This window comes from Peromyscus leucopus, chromosome 12 (genome assembly GCF_004664715.2).
Source record: "Peromyscus leucopus breed LL Stock chromosome 12, UCI_PerLeu_2.1, whole genome shotgun sequence".
NCBI classification, from domain to species: Eukaryota; Metazoa; Chordata; class Mammalia; order Rodentia; family Cricetidae; genus Peromyscus; species Peromyscus leucopus.
In genome coordinates this window covers 59,169,573-59,185,335 of record NC_051073.1, presented here as the reverse complement: position 1 = coordinate 59,185,335, position 15,763 = coordinate 59,169,573, and the positions used below count along the sequence as shown (strand labels likewise).

The 15,763-nt window shown below is 33.5% G+C and overlaps 1 protein-coding gene across 4 annotated transcripts in view; it reads left to right on the top strand.

Moving 5' to 3' along the window:
* The window catches only part of Iqcb1 (IQ motif containing B1), a 48,878-nt gene that overhangs the window by 14,725 nt on the left and 18,390 nt on the right, over positions 1-15,763 (top strand). For all 4 annotated transcript variants that reach the window (XM_037209775.1, XM_028894981.2, XM_028894979.2 and 1 more), the window contains 5 exons: positions 730-823; positions 4,337-4,436; positions 9,626-9,804; positions 11,976-12,085; positions 13,438-13,547. In XM_037209775.1, the coding sequence (XP_037065670.1) occupies positions 730-823; positions 4,337-4,436; positions 9,626-9,804; positions 11,976-12,085; positions 13,438-13,547 (593 nt within the window). The remainder of the gene's footprint in view (positions 1-729; positions 824-4,336; positions 4,437-9,625; positions 9,805-11,975; positions 12,086-13,437; positions 13,548-15,763) is intronic.

The window sequence follows — 15,763 nt, the reverse complement described above, 5'->3', positions numbered from 1 at the left end:
TGCTGCAGTAGAAATTTTCAGGACCTGGATGAGTTTAGAGGCCCTTATACAACTTTAAAGTTAGATGGCTAGTCAATGGAATCTGTTTTGTCTCCTGTTGTGGCACTCTACTACATTTTCACAAGAATAGACTCATCAGAAAACATTGTTTATTTACTTAGTATATATTAACGGAACATTTACTGTACTTCGGAATTGGAGACAGTGAGTTATAATGGGAGTAAGCGGTATGGTCTCTGCTCTAATAAAGTCTTAGAGTAGAAACTGGAACTGAAAAGTTCTATTAATAATGCCTTGCATGCTTACATTTTCATATTGCCATAGTTTTCAACCTGGCTGCATAATGAAATCACTCATCTAACTTTGTGAAAATATAGATGTCTAGACTTTAGCTTTGGAACTTCAGAGTATATATATTTGGACTTGTGTATTTTAAAAATTCTGATGCATATTAGCCATATCAATCTGTAATTCTTAGGCTATTTACTTTATTTTGATTTATCTGGGTAATTTCGTCTTATCTCTGATTAGTAGAGCATTCGTGTACTGCAACCATAGCCTTTACAAATGAAGAAACAAAGCATTACAAGTTCAGATACTTTATAAATAGCTATTGAATCCGGAATCAAAGTCTGCTGATTACTCTCATAGATGTCTTTCCATGTTCCTTCTTTTTATTATATAAGATGGATTATAGAAAAGTAAATTGTTTTTGTCTTTTGTATTAAGGGTGAAGAGAAAGATAAATTACTACATTTTTTCCAAATTGTGACTGATTCTCTCTTCTGGCTATTGGGAGGTCATATTCAACTCATACAGAATGGTAAGAGAAAAAAACCCAGCTGTTTAATATAAACAATAATCATACAGCATTGACTTTTTAAATGACAAATTAAAAGAAACTATTGCTGAAATATAACTTACTCCTTAACTTTTCTATTTAGTAAATCTGAGATATTAATAATTTGGAAGTTTGGGAAAGTAATTTTTAAAATTACAGTTAGAATTTAAGTTTAGATTTAGTTTTCTGGAGAGATCCCCATGTACAGAGTAAATCAGTTTCACTCATAATCTGACTTATTCAGGAAAGGATAGGATTTTATAAAATTTTAATAAACTAAAGTTACTTTATTAAGTATTTTGTTTTTATTGAAAAGTATAAATATGTACTAATTTTGTGTTTTCTTAAGACTAAAAATGTAATCCCTCCCAATAATCATGGCACAATTCTTACTCTTTGAAAAATTTCACATTACATAAATGCAACACCATGGCATTTTTTTCCAGGCAGTAACACTTTAATCTTTAATTCTATTATTTTCCTTTCAGAATTATTCATGCATGTAAAGAGCCACATAGTTCTTTAAGTATTAAAAGTACATTCCTTGGATGTATAATCCATACCATTTTCAATTTTCTAAAGGTAACTGCTTTCAGTTAATTTAATTGATACTTTTGGTAGCTAGATAGCTAGTTATAGCCATATAGCTAAGTGAATGCCTAAATACTTTTTAAAGTATTATCTGTTTCTTATTATGAATCTACTGTTGTTACAAATTCCCAGTTTAAAGACTGTTTAACTAAAAAATATAAAGTACTTAGAACTAGATATAAAGGAGAAAGAAAATACCATATTTGAAAAGAACTATAATAAAAATGAAGTGTGTTTAGGGTTAATATGAAACCATAATGGAGGTATCAAAAATTTGTTAAATGCTTATAAATTAATGTGCAAAAACAAATGTATACATTGAAGTAGAGTTTTTAATAATTTTTTCCCTATAAAATGTTACACGCCTATGAAGAAATTGCTGACCTCTAGGCCTGGAATAGAAAGTAAACAAATGAATTGCAATGTCTTCAATACCGGATGTAAAGGAAGCAATTAAAATTTATCAGAATTAAAAGGACTGAAAAGCCTACGTAAAGAGGCCTCTACAAGGACGGGTGAAATGGCTCAGCAGATAGAGACATTTTTATTTTAGTTTAAGAGGCGTCTACTAGCCAAATAAAGAAGAGTTGAGCTATAATAACAATAACTTCAGTGAACTTAGACACACCAAATGTTACTATTGAAGTCAGCTAGAGAACTAATGTATTGTTTTTAAACTGTAAGATGAAGAATCTAGCTTTTGTTCTGCCATATACATCAGTGAAAAATTTCTCTGTTATGTGAAAGGATTTCAGCTAATAAATGAAGGCATGAAAGAGTACCACTTATTTTAGAACCCCTCATGGATGAACAGATTCAGTAATTACCTACCTATGCCTGTAAACACCTTAAAAAGAGAGACAGATTGTCATAACATCACAGACAAAATATATGTGCTAAAAATTCAAACCTGCATCATTTCAATCCTCTAATGCCAACTAACAGCTGAGAGAAAATCAGAAATAAATTATACTCCAGGAATGTAATTAACAAAATCAAACCTGTCAGAAGACAACTTAAATGGTTTTATTTTCTGAATAAATCACAAAGAAAATAAAAATGGAAGAATAATTGGTATTTTTAAATTTGAAGCATAACCATGTTCCATGGATCTTATTTGAATCTTGACTGAAAGAAATTTAAAAATTCACAAAACACTTAGAGGTTAGAACATTTGTTTGGCTTCTTGATGAAATTAAGAGATAATGTTTATCATGTGATATAATGGTTATGCATTTTTGTTCATCAGTTCTTATTTTTAGGCAATATATGTTGAAATGTTTATGGATAAAATAATCTTATGTCCCAGATTTGTTTCAACTAAAATGGAAGCAGATGAGAGTATAGGTAAAACAAGTTTGGCCATAATTGACTGCCTCATGGGTATTTATTACATTATTCTGTCTGCTTTTGGGTGTGCTTGAAACTTTTATTATAAAAAATTAAGTAAATTATAGACACTGTGAATGTGGTAATGGAGTAGGAGTTACTCTAGCGAGTACTCATCTATTTTGAAACTAAGGAATTACAAGGCAAACAGTATAAAAATAAAATACAATAACTCCTTAATATATTACTTTATCATATCACTTTTCAACAGAAAAAAAAGGAAAGTTTATTGAACTAGATGCCATATGATTTTAGTAAATCCTGGATATGTCTAGAGTTACTAGTAAAATATGATACACAAATAGAAAATACACCTTATTGTAGTTACAGATTTTTTTTTTTTACTACTAAAGTAACAGTTTGTAAAACATAGTAGTATATTTTTTCTAAGTTGTTAAAAATGATGTATGGTGAATAATTGGGCTATAAGTATACATGAACAGGAGTTGGTGTGGAAAAGAGCAAATCTGATATTTCAGGAAATAGAAAAGGAAAGAATAAAGTTATTTTTATGAAAGCTAGGGTACTGTTAGTAGGGCAAAGCTTGCAACTTATTTAATCTCACTTTTAGTTATTGTTGTGCTCAGCTGATGTGGGGAACAGAAACTGGCAATTACTGGGAAACAGCCTTTTCTAGGACATTATGCTTTAGACTTTTGTAAGAATTATTTATTTTTAGTTTCACAGATGATGAAATGGAGATTATGGGAGATTGTCTTACTTAGGGTTACTGTTGCTATGCTGAAATACCATGAGCAATGGCAACTTGAGGAGGAAAGGGTTTATTTTATTTAGCTTATATTTTCACATCACTGTTCATCATTGAAGGAAGTCAAGACAGGAACTCAAATAGGGCAGGAATCTGGAGGCAGGAGCCAATGCAGAGGCCATAGAGAGTGCTGCTTACTGGTTTGCTCCTCATGACTTGCTCAGCCTGCTTTCTACTAGAAGCCAGAACCACCAGCCCAAGGGTGGCCTCACCCACAGTGGGCTAAGCTGTCTGCCATCAATCACTAATTAAGAAAATGCCCTCCAGGCTTGCTAACAGCCTGATCTTTTGGGGGCATTTTCTCTATTGAGGCTCCCTGTCTGATGACTAGCTTGTGTCAAATTGACCTAAAATAGCCAGGACAGAGGTGAAGCATATTTTTCTAACTAAAAATTACAAACCCAGAAAAAAAATTTATTCTTTGTTTTATTATTTAGTTAATGAAACTCATTGCAAGAAAAAAAAAAAAGATTCAGGTTTAGGAGATGTTATTTTCAACTTAAAAGAAGTAATAATAAATTTTTAGCTTGGTATTTATAGGTGCCCCATTGACTATAACTAACTTCATAAAAATGGAATGACTCTTAACTTTATGACCATTTAAAACTGCCTGCATCTATAGAAATCTTTATTATTGGGCTTACAATGCCAAAAGTTTAGCAGAAATTATCATGCTTTGATTTAATTTTAAAAAGACAAAGTCTTACTTGGGTTGTTATAGAATCATTTCTTTTTCTCTCTTTTAGTACTGCAGAGTGATCATTTCTTACACTTACTGCAAACTGACAATGTTCAGATAGGAGCTACGGTCATGACTCTGCTACAGAATATACTACAGATCAACAGGTGACTTAATTTACACAATTTTTAATCAGAAACATTCTAATTTTATTCAATTTGTCAATATTTTACATATGGCTTGTACATGAAATTTAAGTTCTTTTATGATTGACTTTTAGAAAAAGGTAGTATAAAATACTTCAAACGATTAGAAATTTGTTATCAAATTGTTACCTCAGAGCTCTAGAAAATCTCAGGCTTAGAAAAGAGAATTGGTGTGATACCTAAAGAAAAATATTAGGATCACAGTAAAAATATACTTAGTGGAATTATTCATTATTTCACTTGAGTATGGGTTTATTCATTGACTGCTATGTGGCACAATTACTCTGTTTCTCATTATACTTACAGTGCTTATTCAAATATAAATCTTATCTTCATTGAGTGAATATTGAGACACAGTTATATTTTTGTATATTAATTTCTTATGTTATCCACAAGTGTTGAGTTGCTTCTAACCCTATCTGAGTGAAGATGCATCCTGGAGAAGTTAAAACCTGAAATGAAACTTTAAAGATAAGTTGTACAGGGAGGATGAGGAGAAAGAATGAGATAACAACATAAGCAAAAGTCAGAGATAAGAAAGAAATATTATGCTCAGGGTAAAAAGAAGGGAAGATCCATCTTGCTGTTTAAAGTTCGGTTTCAGGTGTGATCAGCAAATTTTGAAGAGACTTATGTTATGAAAAATTGTTATGCTATGTTAAGGAAACAATCATATCCTGTAGATAATGGGGCCCATTGAAAATTTTTTTAAGTAAATGAATATGGTCTGATTACATTTCAGTTTTATTACTCTAGTTACTAATGTAGAGAAGATAAGGAGAACAACTCTAGACCAGTGGTTCTCAGACTTCTAATGCTACAACCCTTTAATACAGTTCTTCATGTTGTGGTGACTCCAACTATAAAATTATTTTATTGCTCCTTCATCACTGTAATTTTACTACTGTTATGAATTGTAATGTAGATATTTGATATGCAGGGTAGCTGATATTCAGCCCCTAAAGGGGTTGCAAACCTTATGTTGAGAACCACTGTTCCAGACAAAGAAGACAACTGGAAGACTAGGGAGGTATCTTAGTGGTGGGGCACTTGCCTTGAATGTTAGATATCCTAAATTTGTTGTGCAGCAATGCAAAAAAAAAAGTTAGAACAAGCAACCATAGCAATTCAAGTAAAGTGATAAAATCTTGGTACTGGTAATAGGAAATAAATTTTTGGTTTTTTGTTTTGTTTTTTATTTAATTTAATTTATTTATTTATTAATTTAATTTAATTTTACAATACAATTCAGATCTACATATCAGCCACGGATTCCCTTGTTCTTCCCCCCTCCCCTTCTCCCCAGCCTACCCCCTATTCCCACCTCCTTCAGGGCAAAGCCTCCCCTAAGGACTGAGATCAACCTGGTAGATTCAGTCCAGGCAGTCCAGTCCCCTCCTCCTAGGCTGAGCCAAGCGACCCTGCATAAGCCCCAGGTTTCAAACAGCCAACTCATGCAATGAGCACAGGACCCGGTCCCACTGCCTGGATGTCTCCCAAACAGATAAGCCAATCAACTGTCTCACCCATTCAGAGGGCCTGATCCAGTTGGTGGCCCCTCAGCCTTTGGTTCATAGTTCATGTGTTTCCATTCGTTTGGCTATTTGTCCCTATGCTTTATCCAACCTTGGTCTCAACAATTCTTACTCATATAAACCCTCCTCTTTCTCGCTAATTGGACTCCTGGAGCTCCACCCGGGGCCTAGCCATGGATCTCTGCATCCAGTTCCCTCAGTCATTGGACGGGGTTTCTAGCACGACAATTAGGGTGATTGGCCATCTCATCACCAGAGTAGGTCAGTTGTCTACGGCCATACCTCCCTGAACGCGCCTGATCTCGTCTGATTTTTGCTAATTATTTAAAATCACCCAGACCTTTATTTTCACTTTGGGTTAAAATAGAATTACAGAGATAAATTTACTTGACCATTGGGGGAAAAGAAAAAGATAAATCATGAAGGATCAGTTTTCAGTAAACTGAACATGACTCAATGTATGAATGAAACCCCAGAAGAAGAAAAAAGAATAAGTAAGGTTGGGGTTTCCTATCATTGTAACAAAAACCTGAGATAACAGATTTATAAGAAGAAAACGTTTACTTTGGCTCACAGTTTTGGGGACTCCACTACATGATTATTTGCCCAATGGTTTTGAGCCTGTAGTGAGGCATCATATCACAGTGAGAACAGGTGGCAAGGCAAAGCTACTCACCTTATAGCCAAGAAGTAAAAGAGAGAAAGGAACATGCCCTTAGTGATCTCTGAATCTCCCAGTATGTCTCACCCCTTAAACATTCCAACACTTCCTAATAGCTCCTTCATTGAGACTGAGCTTTTCACACATGAGCCTTTGGAGTACATTCAAGATCCCAAGTATACAAAAAGCTTCATAGTTGCCCTGACTTAGTACTAAGTTTCTAGGATGTAGTGTTGCCACAGACTGGCCCATTGGGGGTACCACGACTGTAGGAGAACCAGGGCTTGGGTAGTCAGGAAGGCAAGGATTCGGCAAATGACAGACAGACAACACACTCAGAAGTGTTTGAATCTGCTGCAATTTTACTTCTGTAAATCAGTAGTTTATATACAGAAAAGAAAACTATCAAGTCATACAAGGAACAACAAGAACTTGGCAATAATTCAATTACATCATCTTTAAAAAACAGCAAGTATACAATTATTAATCAGCGCTAGACATATCCCTTCACCCACAATAACTTTATGACCCAAAGAGCAGTCTGTGTTTTTTAAACTTAGTACAGTCACTAGACTTGTGTAGACTTGTGTGGTTGTAGCTGTGTTCTTTATCTTATCTCAGCAGTTTTTTAGTTTATAATACATTTCTACTTTTTTGTTTCTCATGACCCACTTAGTCAATTTGGATGCTGTAGACCCTCTCTAAGTCTTTCTTTAGTTCTTTTACCATATATCTCTTCTAATATAAAACCTTTTTACCTGCTGGAATATGGACTCTTAGACTTTTTCGCCTGTAAGGGGGAAGGGTTTTGCTGTAGTCCTTAAGTTTCCCATGCTGAACCTCCTCAACAAAGGGGCCCACCATCTGCCTCCTATGAGATAACGTTTTCTACCATAAATCACTTTAGTTGGGATTCCTAAAGGATTCCTAGTGGGTGAGTGTTCATTCCCTAGAAGTGCCTGAACCTTTATACTTTCTTTATCTAGTGGCTTGGGGTCTTAAAAAATAGCTCATTTTGTTATATCTGATTAAGATCTATGTCCAGCTTCCCCTTTCCTCCATATTTTACTACCCAAGCATTCATTAATTTTGGCTGTGCTTCATAGATTAATTAAGACATTATCAGAAAAGCAGTTATACAGAACCCATAGCCTCATGATCTGTGAAGTACATCTTTGAGAAGCATAACTCGGGCACTCTGCCAGGGACCTCCAGGGAGCTTAGTCTCATGGGACACGTATCCCCCGTCCGCTATTATTGACATAATTGTTCATGTCACATGGACGACACTGGAGTTGGTGTGGCATAGTGTAGCAGGAAAGCTTGATTTAAAGAAATAGAGTGGAGAATCTAGAGGAAAGTAAGATGACTAAAATTCACAAGGCAGACTACTAGAAAAAAAGCTTTATTCGATACCTGCACAGGGTTCTCTTAAAAAATTGCAGTAGTGTACCAATCAGCCCACCTACATAAGTCTACCCATTTCTTTTAAGTCAAAGGGAACATCTTTAAAAAGTCATATCCAGTGACTGTAAACAGTTCTCAATAAACTTAAAAGGATTTAAATAACAAAATGTTGGAAAGTTGGAATCAGATTGGAAATGAGTGACAAGCAGATCTCTGAAAAGTCCCTGAATAATGTAAGAAATAGTACATACCTAAATAACCTACAAAACAGAAGAAATAAAAAGTAAAATTAGAAATTATTTCTAAATGAATAGATGTGAAAGAAACATGAATTTCTGAGGTACATCATAATTCAAACAATACTTAGAAATTTTATCGATTAATAATATTGATATTGGGAAAGAAAAATCTCAAATCAAGGTATCAATTCTGCTTTAAGTAAAGTAGGAAAATATGGGAATAATAAACTTTAAACCAAAAAGTGAAAACAATAAACATCAAAGCAATAATCATTATCAATAAAGCCAATGAAAGCAATAGAGAAACTAAGAGAAACCATAAGTTGAATCTGAGATGAATGAAATGAACCTACAGCAAGAGTGATCAGGAAAGAAATAGAAGAATTGCCAACAACTAATGTAAAAGTTTAGAGGGATAACATCTTTTATTGCATTAAAAAAATCACAAAGGAATAAAATGAACAACTTGATGCTCATAAACTCAACAACTTAGATGAAATAGACAAGTTCTTTTTTTTTTTTTTAGACAATACATTTTTATCTCCCCCCGATCCCCATCAAGACAGGGTTTCTTTGTATAGCCCTGGCTGCCATGGAATTCAAGAGATCTGCTTGCCTCTTAGCCCAGCATGTGCCCCTCTCTTCCTACTCCCAGTGCTGGGAACTAGTCACCACCCTGCTTGATCATGTTTTTTATTCTCTCCCAGTTCCTCTCAGATCCTTCCCACCTCTCCCTACCTACCAAACTTTGTTGTTTTCTCTCTTAAAAAAAAAAATCAAGAAACAAAAAACAAACTTCGAAATATACAAGCAAAAGCCCAAACAAAGCAAAAAGTCCACAACAGTAATGCAAAATGATAATAAAGAAATGCCAAAAGAAATAAAATGCTCTTCATAAATTATGCACATGGTTTTGTATATCATTTAATTGTTGAGTCTTACTGCAGTCTTGTGATTTGTCACCTTGAAACTTTTGAAGCACTTAATTAACCGTACAGTTTTTTTTGTTTGTTTTTGTATTCAATTTGATAACAAGTTTCTCTGAGAAGAAAGAGAGGATCTTCATCTACTTTGTATTCTCTTTTGGACCTAATAAGGTCCTCTACCCATAGTAGGAAATCAGCAGTGTTAATTGACTTAATATGCTATAGTCTAAATTCTTAGAACCAAGTTAAATGCTTTAAAAAGTGGCTATCTTCATGGATCAGGCCACACACAGGCAGTTAAGTTACTAACCTTTTATTTTAAATTTGTTGTGATAACCAGGTATGAATTAGTAATTATACTTTTTTTATTCTGTCCTATTAGTGGTGATTTACTCAAAATAGAAGGAAAAACCCTGCATTCTATTTTAGATGAAATTCTTTTCAAGCTTTTATCAACTCCTAGTCCAGTCATAAGAAGTATTGCTACAAAGCTCCTGCTAGTGCTAGCTGAATCTCATCAGGAAATTTTGATTTTACTGAGACTAAGTGCCTGCTACAAAGGTAAGTCATACATATTTTCTTTTCTTGGTATTCTCCAAGACAAAAATAAATTGACAGTTTATGAATGACAAAATGTTTATATTTTGAAAAGTTAGTAGCTGAACTGTGCAGATAAACCTGTTATAACATATACCATTTCAGAACAGATGTCACTATCTGATCAACAGATAGCATGCATATTTTCTTGGTGGGGTTATAATAAATGTTTACTTCCTCTCTGACAAAAATTTTTTATATTGGCTATACCAAATAGTGTAGTAACATAATGACCAAGAATGTCTGTGACCTTATCAGAACTTACTCAAGAAGAAAATAGAACTGTGTGCTATCAATTAATAATTAATCTCTTACTTTTTCACTGCCTTTACTAAAAAAAAAAAAAATTCAACAACAAAATACACCTTACATTTCCAACTCAAACACATAAGATTAAAATGCCATAAATCTTGAGAGTAAATAAATTCATTGCTAACTATCATTTTTGTGTGAGAGTATTCATTTAATTGAACACTGCTTGTAACACACTATTCTATGTACTTTAGTTTTTATAATACTCCTTTGGTATATTGGATATTCTTATCCTTATAGGTATGGAATAAGAGGTGTGGAAAATTTAGATAATTTACTCAAGATTACTTAGATTATAGTTTTCTAACTACCAGCCAAAATTATATGTCAGCTTTTTATTATTTCTTTGTTAGCCAGTATATTTATATTCAGTATAGTAAACTATTGGTTTGTACTTCATTAAATATGATTAATATAGGATGCTACATGGGACTTTTAAAATTTGTAGGATCTGTTTAATTACTAGTTAATTAGAATAGACCTTAATCATTTTTGGTGATTGAAAAGGTACTTTAGTAACTTTCTTATATCTATCGTTATTGTAGCCATTTTAATTATTTTATATATTGTAAGAAAAGAGGTAGGATAAGCACCATTAATAGACCTGTAGTTGTTATTATGCCAGGCATACATTTTCAATCTTGTAACTAGAGTCCTCCAGAAATGTGAATGTCCATGCCAGGTATGGAGGTGCATGCCTTTAATCCCAGTCCTTGAGAGTTAGAAGCTGGTTAGCCGGGCGGTGGTGGCTCACGCCTTTAATCCCAGCACTCGGGAGGCAGAGCCAGGTGGATCTCTGTGAGTTCGAGGCCAGCCTGGACTACCAAGTGAGTCCCAGGAGAGGCGCAAAGCTACACAGAGAAACCCTGTCTCGAAAAACCAAAAGAGAGAGAGAGTTAGAAGCTGGCAGATTTCAATGATTTCGAAGCTAACCTGGAGTACATAGTGAATACTAGAACAGCCAGATCTACATTGTGAGACCCTATCTCAACACCTTCTCCCCGTCCCCCCAAAAAAGAATAAAAGCAAGAAAATGTAAATTTTACCTTAATCCCTGTTCATTTCTTTGAGTGATAAAATTGCAACAGTAGAATTTACTCAAATTTACCAAGATATTTTATAATTTTAAGTTCTGAGAACTTGGCTCTTAAAGAATATATAAGGCATGAAAAGATCCATATGATGGCAGCCCCAAATGTGCATGGCAAGGCAATTTTATTTGCTTATTTATTTTTATTATATCACACATAATTCCAACATGCTTTGGATACAAAAGTTACATTGTCCCTTTTATGACTACTACATTATTTTGAAATTAAAATGCAGTATCCTAATAGCATTTCTGCATTTACTTAGAACCTCTTGGCTTACCTCCAAATTATAGATGTTAGTGTAATAAAATTTTTCTTTGATTAATAGTGACTAATAATAGCCTGCTTAAGTGCTTCTACAAGGTAGGCATATATAGAGTATGTGTGTACAATAACTGTCTTCTTAAAAGTGTTTCAGTTTAAGGTTTTTGTGTTGAAAGGAAAACACATTCTCTCTACTCTCACTGCAGTGAACCTACTGCTCTTTTTTAATAAAGAAATTGTTTAGACATATTTTTACATTCAGATCGCACTAGTCAAGGAAGTAAAAATTCTCAGAACATAGGAAGATTGTGAAGACCTCAACATAGAAGTCTTTGAGAAGAAGAAAATCACATACATAATCATGTTGTTGTATTTATTCATTTCCTAACTAGACTTAAACTTCATTAATACCTACATAACAAAATCTTACTGTATTGATAATTATTATGTCTTATTATTTTATTTCAGGACTTACAAGTCTGCTAAATAAACAGGAAACTATGACAGAATTTAGTCGAGAACTTAGACAGCTTGTTGGTCTTTTAACCCCTAAGATCCATCAGGAAGTAGAAGAACAGGTAATATAAAAAATAATTTGTGTGATATTGATAACTGTATTGAACCTCAGTTCTCCTTAAATAAGCCTCACTTTCCTTCTCTTAATCCTTTAAACAAAATATTATCCCTAGATAATAGAAATCTTTTAAGATTTTCATTGTATTGTTTAATTCATTCTACCCATAAACACAATTTGTCTCCCTTTTATATCTAAAGATTTGAGCAGGTTAATTTTTTTTCAGAATTTCTCATGAAATCCCCTATTTATTAACTTTTTTTCAGAATTTCTCATGAAATCCCCTGTTTATTAACTCTTTTGTCTATAAGCTGTTTAAACCTCCTTTGCTTTAACAGTGTCTCTCATTATAGCAAACTGTATATATGGCCACCTATGGTGAACCGTCTGATTTCATTGATACAAAATAATTATTTTTCTTCTTTTCATAAAATTATATGAATAAAAATTATGTTTGAGATATGATAGGTTTTGTTTTATCATACTTCCTCAACATATACTCAAAATGGAGGCTTCAGGTAACTTACTTCTATAGAAAGAGACACAGGTTTATTATTTTCAGATAAGGCCTTAAATATATATGGAAAATAGAGTCTAAAATAATAAAAGATATTTTTAGAGTAAAAGGAAGTAAGATTATTATATACCTAAAATCTTAAACCAAAGGATAATTGAAAGGAAGTCCAGTTTAGGCAGGAGGATGGAAGGGAGTAAAGGAAAAGAATTCTTTATTTCCATAGACTACTTTCAAAACTATACATGTGGTGGACAGACCCAAAACAGCATCCTGAAAGCATACAAGATTAAAACAGATTTGCATAATTACCCACAAATAGTCAACAGAACTTATATAGTGTAAGCCTAATCAAGTTGATTAACACTAAATGGACTGGAGTGATGGTTCAACAGTTAAGAGTATGTACTGCTCTTACAAAGGACCTGAGTTCTGTTGCCAGCACCCATTTGGATGGGTCACAAATGCCTGCACCTCCGATTTCAGGGGGATCTGAAGCCTCTGGGCTATCTTAACAAGATTTAGTTTCAAAAAACCACAACCAAACAAAAGACATTAGCTCAAAATAGATTATGAAAGATTAGGCAGGACTTGAAATCCTTGAAAAGGAAGTGAGATCAGAGAGAGAATTTGTAGCTAACTAGACAAGTTATTACCCTAGTTTAACATACTGTATCTGGACAGCCAGGTATAGTATACTTGGGCATTCTGGTCCTGATGAACTTGTTTCCTGTTTAGAAGTAAGGATTAACACTTACCCTGGCCTGGTATTTTAAGAGATTAAACTTCTCAAAAAGGCTTTCTAGAGATGTATCAAAATTATTTCTGGTGTATAATTTCAGAAACTACATAAAGCAGCTTGCTTGATTCAAGCCTATTGGAAAGGTTTCCAGACCAGAAAGAGATTAAAGATGCTTCCGTCTGCTGTGATTGCTTTGCAGAGGAGTTTCAGGTAGAAAAACCAAACCAAACAATTTTGATTGAAATGATTGATGATCTATCTGGCTTTGCATGTAAATTTGTAATTACCCATGCTACCCCCCCCCCAAAAAAAAAGAAAGGAAAAGAAACGAAACAATGTTATGAGAATGTTACCAAAGTACAGATGAATGAAAATAGGGAGGTTTTATTAGCTTTGAGTTTTTTTCTCCTCTTACTTTCCTGATGTGTTTTGTTTTATTCTTGTCTTTATTCTGTTCCATAGTGTTACTGAGTATCAACGCTCAAGTAACCAGGTACCCTTTCAGAACAAAGATCATAATATGACAAATCTGATGGAATCCAGTACTCAGTCCTGTCCACTTCTGTCTAGGTTTGTGGGCCAATCCTGAAGAAGGAGTCAGTGATATTTATATTATTAAATTCTCAAAACCAATGGTTCTTATAAGTGCTCATATGTAATTATGATAATCTATGTGATTATTTAAAGATTAAAGATGTTAACCAACTTTTCCTGAGTAAATATGGCGTGGGGAGAGTGATCCTTTAGATATGACAGAACTATTGATCTCTACTTCAGTTGTACTTTGAAAAATGAAATACTAAAGATATGAGTCACTTTCTGATTCGACTAACCTAGCCAAATTCTTACAGGTTACAGAAAGCACTACAGCAAAAAGTAAATGAAAACAAATCTAACATTGATTATAAAGTAGAGCCATCTTAGAGGTGATTTTATTTTTATCCATCATTACTTAAAGCCAAATTTAACTCACTAAAATGAAACTGACAATTTACAGAAATAAACTTTAAAAACTGAAACCAATCTTTTAATAACTGCAGCTGCCTTTCTGTTATAAAAACATTTAAAAATAGCTCTATGTTCAAAATACATTGTCACACAATCACTCTGGATGTGTTACTTAGTGGATAGCCTATGAAAATTTTCTTTCAGAGAAATTTAAAGACAAGCTGTAAATACTATTGGGCATGAGTATTGTTATCAAAGAAAGTATTATGCTTCAAGTATAAACATGCATCAAGTATACACATATATATATATGTCCACTTAATATATATATACAAAATACATATGTAAATCATATGTATAAAATACATATGTAAACAACATACATAAAATACACATATACATATGTATGAAAGTATTCCAAAATTACTGTACTTATATGAAAGTATTCCAGAATTGTGTGCGTGTGTGTGTGTGTGTGTGTGTGTGTGTGTGTGTGTGTACTTCAGTAACTTATTGACTGAATGATCTTGGACAAGTTATCAAACTCTTAGCCTCAAATTTCAAATCTAGAAAATACAGATAATAGCTGTGGCTTGTGGCATAGGCCAGTAATATCAGGAAACTAAGGTAGGAAGAACGTAAGTTTAAATAGCCTAGGCTACAGAGTGAGTTCAAGGCTACCAGTACTCTGGACAACTTAGCAGAGACCCTGCCTCAAAGTAAAGAGTAAAAGAGAACTGGATATAGTTCAGGTAGAGCTTGTCCCTTGCATGCCTAAGACCTTAGGTTGACTCTCAGCACTGTAACAAGTAAATGAATGTATGACTAGAAGGTGTACCTCACAAGGTTGAAACAGAAGTTTGAGATGATAGAAAAGGTTTAGTATATGGCACTTGATAGGATGAAAAAAAATATTTTTCTTGCCCTTAAAATTTATAGTTCCAGACAGATACATTAAATAATGTCCCTCATGAGAAGCAATGCTATCATTATCTGTTAGCATTGCTTTTTTTTTTCTCCTACAGCTGTTTCTTAAGAAATAAAGAAAAATAAAACTGAACAACTTAAAAAAGCATTTCTGTGGCCAGAAGAATTTGAGAAATACTGAATACTTCCTAAATGACTATGTCTGTTTTTCTAAAATGTTTGAATATTCTTGATAATCCCTTCTGTAAGTGAACTCAGTAGTTATTGCTTAGGGATCCTACGTTCCATCATCTTCAGCCATCTATCCCTTTACATTTAAAGGGATACCCCAAGACATTAGATTCAGATCTTTAAGGTTTGGCCCCAAAGTTGCCAAAGTTACTTGTTTACTTTTTCTTTCAAGATTAAAATCTTTATTTAAAAATATCTCCAAAGACTAGGTTAGCTCAATGCTAGAATGCGTAGTTAGTATACAACCTACATCACTACACTGAATAAACAAGTACCTCAGGATTATGAGTTTGTCCATGTAGAAGTGTATATATGGGATC